This window comes from Perognathus longimembris, chromosome 7 (assembly GCF_023159225.1).
Source record: "Perognathus longimembris pacificus isolate PPM17 chromosome 7, ASM2315922v1, whole genome shotgun sequence".
Classification (NCBI taxonomy): Eukaryota; Metazoa; Chordata; class Mammalia; order Rodentia; family Heteromyidae; genus Perognathus; species Perognathus longimembris.
The window spans coordinates 31193896-31205947 of NC_063167.1; the positions used below are offsets into that span (position 1 = coordinate 31193896).

Consider the following 12052-nt stretch of genomic DNA (forward strand, 5'->3'; position numbering starts at 1 on the left):
GTATCCCTGAACATTTTCTATTTTTATCCTTCTCCTTGGATTGTGTGTGTTCGTGCGCACATGTGCGTGCAATGATCTTGAGGCTGGAAGTCAGGACCTTGTGCTTTTGCTTGGCTTTTTCATTCACCTTGCACCACACCTCCACTTCTTTTTGCTTTTTGCTGGGTAATTGGAGGTCAGAGTCTCGTGGACTTTTCTGCCTGGGCTGACTTCCAATTTCAGTCCTCAGATCTCAGTCTCCTGAGTAGCTAAGGTTATAGGAGTAAGCAAAGAGCAGGGCTTGCTTTATTTTTTGCCTGATACCTTAGTGATGGCAGCTCCTCAAGATATGTGTTTGAGGTAGCAGAAAAGGTGGGCTACTTTTCTGTTCTCCCTCAAGAGAACCTTATATCTGTCTGTTGTGTTTTGCAAAAGAAGCACAGTCATCCAGAAATTTTCTGTCATCGTTTTTCCTTTCGCCCAAGTCTGACACACTGGAAGAGAGGAGGTTTGTGTGTCTGTTCTTAGAAAGTGCAATGCTGAGTTGATTTCCATAGGTTTCTAGTACATTGTTAGATCAGGCAGTGCCTCACAAAAGCACTTTGTCTGTGGTTGGCTGTGAAATGACTGTTGCTGTGAGCAGAACCAAGTAGGGAGCCTCTATCCCGCCTAGCAGAGCAATCATTTTTACTCATTCATTGGATTTGGAAAGACTGAATATCACCTTCCAACATAAATTAAATATTTTAACATTGACTAGGGTAGATGTCTTCATGTCTCAAATATTGGCTTCTCATTCTTTTTTCTTTTTTTTTTTTTTGGTCGGCCACAGGACTTGAACTCAGGGCCTGGGTGCTGTCCCTGAGCTTTATCACTCAAGGCTAGTAGTGCTCTATCACTTTGAGCCACAGCTCCACTTCTGGTTTTCTGGTGGTCAATTGGAGATAAGAGTCTCACAGACTTTCCTGCTAGGGCTGGCTTTGAACCATGATCCTCAGATCTCAGCCTTCTGAGTAGCTAGGATTACAGGTGTGAGCTATTAGTACCCAGCTTGCTTTTCTCATTCTTATTTGGCTGAAAAGTAAAAATAGTAACTTAAGTCTCTAACAAGTGAGAAAGCAAATACCCAGATGATCTGTTAACTGCACATACTTTAAAGAAAGAAAGGGAAACATATTACAGAACAAAATACATTCTTCCTCTGTAACATGTACATGTTGTTAGTTAGTGAAATTTGTATGTATATTCTGAGAATTTATGGGTTTTCTAGACAAGTAATAACACATTGCAAAGAGCAGTTTCTAAGAAAGTTGTCCAGCTTCTCTCTTTGAATCTTTGTCAGGTAATTTGTAAGTTGGCTTAAAATTCTTCTCTTTTTGCACAATGATTGGCTATAGTTGTTTTCTTTAATTATGCAAAGTGCCATGGTAAGCAGCTTTATCCGTTTTTATCCTTAGCTTGAGGAGGAAAGCACTCAAAACTAAAATTTCACATTACTGAATGGCCAAAACCTACTTTCAAAAATACATAATCAAAAAGTGTTAGAAATACTATTAGCCAAATAGTATTATTTTTATCAAAGGTTAAAATGCAGATTGAAAAAAAAAATTTGGCTGGGCACTGATGGCTACCACCTGTAGTCCTAGCTACAGAGGTTCAAAGCCAGCCCAAGCAGGAAAGTCCATGAGACTCTTTTTTTGTCTTAAAACATTTTATTGAATGCAGAAATTCTAACAAACACATTGCAAATGTCAGTTGTGGTCTACTAGCACCTATTTACAGAGTTCTATGCAAATCAGACATGTCACTAACATTTTCAATGTAAAAACAGAGCACACTGCTACAGTCTGGGAGTGCTGAGTATTTCTCCCAATCCCACAGAGGACATACTTTAAAATGAGACAAAAACAATGACATCAGTAACAGCTGTTTTCCACAGGTCTCCATGAGACTCTTATATCCAAAGAACCACCAACAATCCAGAGGTGGGCCTGTGGCTCAAGTTAAAGCTCTAACCTTGAGCTTCAAATGCTCTTAGGACCAGTAAAAATAAATAAATGAAAATGAAAAAAAAATCATTCTTCTGCTGATACTTCAAACTTGCTCTTGGGCAAGTTCTTTTCAACTCAGAGGCAAAAATCTTGAGCAAGTCTTATAAAAGTCCCTTGCTGTCTATTTAAATCACAAGCCCATTGTAAAACCTTCCAAAACCTTCCAAAGTTTAAATGTCTTCCCCTTCTCCAGCTGGGTATTTCTTTGGGCCTGGAAGCTGCCTACCATGAGGGGTTTGTAATTGACTTATTCTTACCAACCAGTTCCTTCTCTGCTCAAAAGTTGTGACTCTTCCAGAAATGATTCCAAGGGGCAATGAGAGTAGGAAAAGGGAACTGGCTCCTGGTCATGCCCACAGCTTATGTGCTATTCTCTCACAGGGTTCATTAGTGGGTATCACAAAGATTCCATCACTAGAACTTTCCCTTTTTTTTCCTTCTCTCTTTCAAACTTCTTTCATCTCCTGTCTTCATTCCTTAACATTTCTTATATGTTCTTGCTCTATATGGTGAGCTAAGGTTTGCAACATTGGTTTTGAGAAATCTCCTTGGTAAACCCTTTTGCCTGCAGCTTAGCCAGTATCAGGAGACTTCACCTCTGGAACCTCAGCTGATCTTCATATAAACGATAATGTACCGCATAAATGCATGGCAAAATAGTTGTACCCTGAGGGTGACATTTTCAAGGAAAAGGAAAAATGCCAGTATTTACTCAGTGGATGAGTCTGAATCTCTCTTTCCCTCTCTTCCTCCCTTCCTCCCTTCTTCCCTTCTTCCCTTCCTCCCACCCTCCCGCCCTCCCTCCTTCCCTTTCTCTTTCTCCTTTCTTTGTCCTCCTAGGGATCAGCTGGGTGAGCTGTCATACACTACAATGTGCATCAAGGAGATGTTTCGATTGCTTCCCCCAGTCCCATCCATTTCCAGAGAACTCAGCAAGCCTCTTACCTTCCCAGATGGACGCTCCTTGCCTGCAGGTCTTTTGCATTTTTTTTTCTAATTCCTAGAGAGCATGAGACGCACTCTTGGGATCACAGTGACAATGATTGGTGGGTTTTTAGCTCCCAAGTGGGCTGCTTCGCCTTTGGGCTAAGAACTCTGAGGATAATTCCTTTTTCAGATGTGAGTTTTGGTGACTTTCCCAGGCTATATAGGCAGTTTTAGTAACTCTAGGCCCAGAAACCACAATTATAGAATCTCACCCAGGGTTTCTTCCATTGTGAGCTATGTCTTTATGATAATCTTTCTTGGGCTGAGTATGAGACTCATGGGAAATGAGTGTCATTATCTTAATCCTAACAGATACCTCTACAATGCTTTACGTTTTTATAAACACTTAAAAAAAAAAACTTCTGATGTGAGCTGGTCTCATGTCTATAATCCTAGCTACTTGGGAGGCTGAGATCTGAGGATCATAGTTCAAAGCCAGTCCAGGAAGGAAAGTCCTTGAGACTCTTATCTCCAATTAAAGCACCAAAAAGCCAGAAGTAGAGCTGAGGCTTAAGTGGTAGAGTACTAGCCTTGAGCAAGAAAACTCAGGGACACCACCTAGGCTCTGAATTCAAGCCCCAGGACCAGCACCAAAAAAGCAAACCTTCTAATGTGGTAAAAATCATGGGAGGAACCCATTATGCTAATGAGGTTAATTGACATGAACGTAGAGATTTCTAAGCAGGGCATCTAGAAGGCAGGGTTACATGAGACAGCCTTCCCCTTGCCTGTTTTAGTGTCCTAGTAAAGCCTTAGGAAGTAAGATAGGTCTGCTTGTGACAAACACCTACAATCTGTTACTATAACTTTGTTGACAGAACCTGAACTAATTTATCATATTTATTTCTATGCCAAAACAGTGCTCACATTCTCTCTCCTCTCCTTCCTTCTTTACTTCTTTCTTTCCTTCCTTCCTCCTTTCCTTCCATTTTCCCTCCCTTCCTTCCTTCCTCTTCCCTCCCTCCTTCCTTTCCTTCCTCCCTCTCTCTTTCTCTCTCTCTCTCCCTCTTCCTTCTTTTCTCCCCCGATTTCTCTCTCTATTTTGCATGTTGGGGTTTGAGCTCAGGACTTTGTACTTGCCAAGCAGGTGCTCTACTACTTGGGTCATGTTTGCTTTCATTTCTCTAGTAGGATCTCACATTTGTACTTAGGCCATGGACTAAGATCCTCTTATTCACATTTCCTGAGTAGCTGGGGGTGACAAGCACATGCCATGCTACCCAGCTTTTTATTGGTTAAGATAGGATCTCATGAACCTTTTGTGCAGATAACCTCAAACCATGATTCTCTTCATCTCTGCCTCCCAAGTAGCTGGGATTATAGGCTTGAGCCACCATACCCAACTGTTTTTTTCTTATCCCAACCTCCATAAATATTTCCCAGAATTCTTCACCTTCCATGAATGAAAAGCACCAATGAAATTAGCTACTGGGTCTTTGTAATGGCATTGCAAGTCTGTTCTACATGTAGCCATACTGTCTCTACTGGGTGCTCTAGTCTATTAACAGATACTGAAGTAACTTCTTTTTTTTTTCTTCAAATTTTTATTATCAAACTGATGTACAGAGAGGTTACAGTTTCATATGTTAGGCATTGGATACATTACTTGAAGTTACTTGAAGAAGTAACTTCTTGATATGGCCATGAAATCAACACAGTCTAGCAGATGGATATGACACCAAAGGTTTCTGAGGGTAGAATCCTAACTTGTTGGAAACAGATTGAAAACAAAGGTACAGACCCAAGCTTCATCCTCCCTGGTGGCATCTGCTTTGGCACCCAGCTCTGATAAGATCTAGTTCTTTCCTTCTAGAAGAAAGGCCTTACAGAAGCATTATACAACAATAGCCCACAACTTTCCCTTTCTCCCACATTCTCTTTTCTTTCCCTCCTGCCTCAGGAATGACGGTGGTTCTTAGTATTTGGGGTCTTCACCACAATCCTGCTGTCTGGAAAAGCCCCAAGGTAGGACTCTTCCTTGGGCCTGCTTTTGGTAGATAAGCTTACAAGTAGCTCCATGGTTAAAGCAAATGACAAAGGGCAAACCAAAATGAACATAAAAACCAAAAGTGTATCAAACTTCCCCACCAATTGGAACTGTCCTCTTTCCCTGTTCCACTTTACCTGGTTAGATAAAGTATCTCCACATTGTCATAATGTTCCATGATCCCCTTTAAATAGCCATCTATTTTAGCTACTTAGCTGTCAAATGGTACCAACCATGCACTCAAATATCTGCAGGACTGTGGACAGTTGATGGAGTCATTGGGGCAACTCAGCCTTTCCTTTGCTGGATGGAACAAGATGGCACACTTAAGTTGCCACGCTTAAATTGGCACACTTAAATTGCTTTGTAAAGGAATTGTTTATGGACAGGGTTTTGGAAAAGCAAATTAGTATCTTCTAAAAATGCTTGCCTCTTGTAGGCCTTCTGTAACTTAGGGAGGATGGAGGGTGACAGAACCTGGAGGGAGAGCTTGAGGAGAAAAGACCATCAGCCAGGATCTGTGGTTGAGATTCGGACAGCAACATGAGAAAGCTGATAGGAAGAAGCCAAGGAACCAGGACCCCAAATTCTCTCTCTTTCCCCTCTAGATTCCTGCCAATGCCCTTTCCAAACCCAATGGGAAACTACCACACAGAGTGGTTTCCTGGATCCCAGAATAGTCTGAGAAAGAGGGGAAAGAGGATCTAGGGAGGTAAAGAGAAGACGAGTAGTCACCCTGAGTTCCTTCATTCCATGTTCTTGCAACTCTTAATGTAAGTTTTCCTTAACATAGCCCCTGGGATTTATGATCATGACATGGAATTGGAAGCTAGACTACTGTGAGCCATTTTGTTTTGACTTCTCACTGGGTGAGTTCTTAGTCCCAGCATGAAATAATATCATTCTTGCCACCATATTTTAATCTGGCTAGCACACAAATCAACTAGGGACCCCAATAAGGTCTGCAGGCCTAGTGGTGCATTGTCCAACAAAGCACTACCAGCCACATTAGGCTCCTGAGCACTTGAAATCTCACTAGTTGAGAAATAAGTGTCGATTTTGAAGTGAAATATAGTCTTCTTCTATTGTTTTTGCCAGTCTCAGGGCTTCTGCCTATATGCTATCCCTGAACTTCTTTTCCTCTAAGCTAGCACTCTACCAATTGAGCCACAGCGCCACTTCTGGCCTTTTCTGAGTAGTTTATTGGAGATAAGAGTCTCACAGACTTTCCTGCCTTGGCTAGCTTTGAACCATGATCCTCAGATCTCAGCCTCCTGAGTAGCTAGGATTAAAGGCGTGAGCCACCAGTGTCTGGATGTGAAATATATTTTTAGTTCTTATTTATATTGACAACATGTTGGAACCATAGCAATTTTTTTGTTACATAATTCTATTATTAAAAGTGACGTCATCTTTCTGAAATGTGGCTATCATATGTGTAAGTACGTATGTAGTTCACATTTCTATTGATCAGCACAAAGTAGTAGCTCAAGAAATGAGTTTATGGTGTTATTTTTGGGGGGTGGTGGTTGTCTTTTCATTTCAGGTCTTTGATCCCTTGAGATTCACTAAGGAGAATTCTGATCAGAGACACCCCTATGCCTTCTTACCGTTCTCAGCAGGACCAAGGTGAGGACAATTTGCAGATGTTTGAATACATATAAAAATATTTAGTTAGAAATTGCTCGTTCTCTCTAGCCCCTCAGCTCCATAAATTCCTCCCTGGAACCCCATCTTCTCACGAGGTATGGGCCTCATTGTGCCCCTGAAAGTCAGTCAGTCTCACAAAGATCAAGCCTATCTTCTATCATATACTAGCGAGCTCATGGCGTAAGTATTGCTCACAGGCTCAGTAAGACGCATGTGCACATGCACACACACACACACACACACACACACACACACTGCAAAAGAAACAGTTCTCCCAGTAACTCCAGCTGCCACCTTCCTAGAGAGTCCTTATAAAAATAATATGGTTAACGTCCTAAGGTCTCTAAGACATTTAGTACAAAAATGCTGCTACACAAGCTAGGCACTGGTGGCTCATGCCTGTAATTCTAGCTACTCTGGAGGCTGAGATCTGAGGATCATGGTTCAAAGTCAGCCCAGGCAAGAAAGTCTGTGAGACTCTTACCTCCAGTTTACTACCAAAATGGAAGTAGTGCTGTGGCTCAAGTGATAGAGTGCCAGTCTTAAGCAAAAAAAAAAAGCTCAGGGACAGTTCTTAATCCCTGAGTTCAAGCTCCAGGATAGGCACACACCCACACAATTGTTGCTAGACAGTGAACTTCAGGCTTGTTATTGTAGAAATGTATTAAAGCGTCGGAAGAAATAAGACTTCTCCCCTGCTGTCTGCAGGAGCTGCATTGGACAGCAGTTTGCCATGGTGGAGTTAAAGGTGGCCATCGCCTTGACTCTGCTCCACTTCAAAGTCACTCCGGACCTCACCAGGCCTCTCGCCTTTGCTCACGACATTGTCCTCAGACCCAAGCATGGAATCCATTTGCACCTGAAGAAACTCTCTTAATGGTAGACCAAGTAGTGATGACTATACTTGGTTTTATGTTTTGTTTTTGTTTTTTTGTTTTCTTGTGTTTTTTTTTTTGGCCAGTCCTGGGCCTTGGACTCAGGGCCTGAGCACTGTCCCTGGCTTCTTCCCGCTCAAGGCTAGCACTCTGCCACCTGGGCCACAGCGCCCCTTCTGGCCGTTTTCCATATATGTGGTGCTGGGGAATCGAACGGAGAGCTTCATGTGTAGGAGGCAAGCACTCTTGCCACTAGGCCATATTCCCAGCCCCCTATACTTGGTTTTAAAGTGGAGATGACAACTAATGGTCCAAGCAAATACAGAGGAGCCATGGGGGTGGGGGGCGAGGGTCGGGGGAAGACCAGGTGGGAGGGGTGGACAGAACTAAAGAGCTGCACAAACCCATTTTGAGGCAACACAGGTAATACCTGGATCTGTTGCCATGTGACTTTGAGAGACTTCAGGTTTTTTTTTCTTTCTCTTTCTAGTACTAGGGCTTAAACTCAGGACCTCGTGCTCACTTGGCTTGCTTGCTGGTGCTCTACCACTTGAGCCATGCCTCAAGCCCAGCTTTTTTTTTTTTTTTTTTTTTTTGGCCAGTCCTGGGCCTTGGACTCAGGGCCTGAGCACTGTCCCTGGCTTCTTCCCGCTCAAGGCTAGCACTCTGCCACTTGAGCCACAGCGCCGCTTCTGGCCGTTTTCTGTATATGTGGTGCTGGGGAATCGAACCTAGGGCCTCGTGTATCCGAGGCAGGCACTCTTGCCACTAGGCTACATCCCCAGCCCTCAAGCCCAGCTTTTTGTTGGTTGTTTTGGAGATGGAATCTCTTGGACTTTTTGATTTGGGCTGAGTTGAGCCTCAGTCCTCAGGATCTCAATGTCCTGAGTAGCTAGGATTACACATGTGTCCAGTTATCTTCTTTTTTAAAAAAAATAGTTTCAGAGTTACATAAGTAATAAGTAAATGTCCATATGCTAAGTGTAAAAAGTTTCCAACACTCAAAAGCATGTAGAATATAATTTAAAGCTCCCTTTCAGCTGGGTGCTGGTGGTTCACACCTGTCACTCCTAGCTCCTCAGAAGGCTGAGATCTGAGATCACAGACTAAAGCCAGCCTTAGCATGTTCTTTTGACATGTCCATATATACCTGAGACTCCTCTCTCCAATTAACTACCAAAAAGCCAGAAATGGCGCAGTGATTCCAAGTGGTGGAGCTCTAGACTTAAGCACAGAAGCTCAAGAACAGCATTCAGGCCCTGAGTTCAAGCTCCAGGACTGTGGTGGGAGCATGCATGCACGCACGCATGTGCGTGCATGTGCGCGTGCATGCACACACACACACACAAATCCCCTATGTGTGTGTTCTTACAGATAGAATCATATCCTTATTTTTTCACCCTTTTTACTTCATAAGAACCTACCTCTTTCCTTATCATGGACTCATAGCTTACTATAATATATGGATGCACTATAATTGTTTAACCCTTTTTCTTACTGGATAGTTAAATTATTTACAGTTTTTTAATGTGCTTATCGGCCATTTATCTTCAACTTGTTTTCTGTAATTTGTCTGCAAGTCATCTATATTTGTTTTCCTTTGTTCACATCTTCTATTAGCTTCAATTTTTGTACAAGGTTTCATTTTGACATATCCATATATCTATAGATATATGCCTTGATCTACTTGTTTTTCTATAGTGTTGTCTTTTTATTTGCATATATACATATATATATATATATATATATATCCTTTTTACAGTACTGAGGATTGAACTCGAGGCCTCATACTTTCAAGGCAGATTCTGTTCCACTTGAGTCATGTCCTCAGCCTTTTTTTTGCTATACTCATTCCTGGATAAGTTTTCACATTTTTGCCCAGGACCAGTTGGTTTCTTCCCCCTGCCCCTTAAGTCCCACCTCTCTCAGACATGTTTTATCTTTCTAACATTCATTTTGTTAAATTGGCTCTTACTGTTAAAAGGAGTTACACCATGGAAACCCACCTCTGTATATACCATACCTCAATCAGTTTGATCATGTATATGTGCATATGGCCCTGTATGGGTTGTCATATATGTATATAGATCTAACTATCACATATGAGAGAAAACATGTTTTTTTTATCTCTCTGAGTCAGGCTTACTTCAATCAATATGATTTTTCCAGGTCCATTATTTCTCTGCAAATGACAATATTATTCTTCCTGATGAATGAATAAAGTTCAGATATATAAAATACATATATATGTATATATAATGCATATATATATATCACATTTTCTTGACCCATTCATTGGTTGAAGGGCTGTTTCCACCACTTGGCTATGGTGAATTGTGCTCTGGAAACCTGGGTGTTCAGGTTTGTATCTTGGCTTAAAATATTTCAGATAAATGCTTAAGAGTTGCATCACTGACTCATGGGTACTATTTTCAATCTTTGAGGGATGTCCATAGCACTGTTTTACAAAGTGATGAGTGTGGGGTACAATGAATTGCAGAGGCTCTGCTTGAGCTCAAGAAGATTAAAATGCCTTCTTGGAAGTTACGCAGGACACTGCGGAGCCTCGTGATGCGGTTGATGGGAGAAGCATTTTGGTGCTACCTTTCCCTTCTCCCTTGCAGACTGTTTTGCTTTATGTCATTATAATTAGAATGAACACTTATTTTTGTGTCATTTCTCCCTACTTCAGAACCCAAAGAAGTTTTTTAAAGGACCAATGAAGATCAGACGGTCAGGGATGAGAAAGGAAAGAGGCGACTGACTAGACACGGATGATCATGTTACATGATATGATTCTCCCCTCTTTTTCCAGAGGACCCTTTGCCCCTACTTGAAATCCTTTTAATACATTTGCTGTCAATCCTGGACACCATTATGAAGTGTTCCACCAGTCACAAGATATTTTCATTATATCTTGCCTCAAAAAAAAAAAAAAGGTGGAAGTTAAACTTGAGACAGGAGAAGGCTAGTTCTGAAATCGCAAACATCTAACTTCCAACCAGGCTTTCTCTACTAGTTCACACTCCTACCCCATCAGCTATCCCATCAACGGCCACTCCACCCAGACCCTAGTCTGGGCAGACTCTCCTTTATGCACAGGTAAAGCGGTCCTTGCTGGTCCTGCACTGATCTGCCCAGCAGCTGTGCACATTCTGCCCTCTTGCTGTTGTTAAAGATACTGCGAGCACTATAGAGAAGATGGGAAGGAGGGGGCCCAAAACAAATATGACAAAAAGGAAACAGTTTTTAGAAAGAAGCCTCAAAGCCATCTGGATTACCCACATTCACTGTATCCCTAACAGCTGATTAAATGTAAGTGGATTCCACTCTTAGGGAAGGCAAGAGAAAGCATATACTTTGGATCTTCCAAATCACTAATTCTTCAACGGACCTAAGTAACTCTGAGTCTTTTCTTTAGAGACACAATGGCAAGGTCATCCAGGGGCAGCTTTGGAGTGCAGAGATCTGGCTAGGATGGCCAGGAACTGGGAAGTGAAAGAGAACCTGCAGCACAGTGAGCCTGGTGTCTTGGTGGCTTCAGAAAGGAAAGTCTGTCTGCTTTCCAGATAGAGGAACCCCCTGCCTCAGCTGATCCAGCTGGGCTCCATATTAAAGTCTAAACCTTTTCCTACCAAAAAAGACCCTGGAAAAGAGACCAACCCTCAGCTGAGCCATGTAACATTGCTGAGTATAGGCTGGACAAGGCTGATGGACAGAGGACACAGGCAATGGCTGGCAGGCAGATACTGTGTGTGGTAAGTGCATAGCACGGCAGGTCTTATGCTAGAGCTTTACACTGGACGACTGTCACCATAAATACGAAATGCATCTTCATTTAGGGTCCACTTGGGGATAGAAAAACTGAGACCCAGAAAGGCTGAATGATTTGTCTAAGGTCATGTGGCTGATAGAAGTGTCTGTGCCGGGACTGGCTAACACACATGCACTGAGCATCTGCTCTAGTCAGGTAACGTGTCCTGGGAAATGCCCAGTCCTTCAAGAGCTGGCAGATCCAGAGCACAGCCCACAGGATAAAGAGTGAGGTGCAAAGAGGTGTCAGAGTCATCTTGACAGAGACAGGGATGGCCAAGAGAAAAATAGAAGCCCTGGACATGAAACATGATGGGAAACAGAAGGGGAAACAAGAGAATTAATCAATGTCAAATATGTGACCCAAAAAATGGGAGAACAGCTGCTCTGCTGTGGAGGAAGACGCTGAGTCACAGTGTCGCCATCTAATGGCTTCTCGAGATATTGCAGGGAAGACAGTCACAGCACTTGCCATAATCTCTCTCTCTCTCTCTCTCTCTCTCTCTCTCTCTCTCTCTCTCTCTCTCTCTCTCTCTCTCTCTTTCTTTTTTCCTTTTTCCCTCGTGAGGCTTAAACTCGGGGCCTAGGAGCTTTCACTGAGCTTTTGTGCTCAAAGCTAGTGCTATACCACTTTGAGCCACAGTGCAACTTCCATATATATATAATTATTATCAAACTGAATTACAGAGAGGTTAGTTTCATACATTAGG

General features: G+C 42.4%; 1 protein-coding gene across 1 annotated transcript in view; it reads left to right on the forward strand.

Annotated features, from left to right (window-relative positions):
- LOC125355119 (cytochrome P450 4X1) overlaps positions 1-10358 on the forward strand; it is a 23720-nt gene extending 13362 nt beyond the window's left edge. Inside the window, exons 9-13 of the mRNA XM_048351250.1 lie at positions 2871-3004; positions 4918-4982; positions 6551-6633; positions 7363-7533; positions 10222-10358. Of these exons, the coding sequence (XP_048207207.1) occupies positions 2871-3004; positions 4918-4982; positions 6551-6633; positions 7363-7531 (451 nt within the window). The 3' untranslated portion in view covers positions 7532-7533; positions 10222-10358. The remainder of the gene's footprint in view (positions 1-2870; positions 3005-4917; positions 4983-6550; positions 6634-7362; positions 7534-10221) is intronic.
- The last annotated feature ends 1694 nt before the right edge of the window (positions 10359-12052 follow it).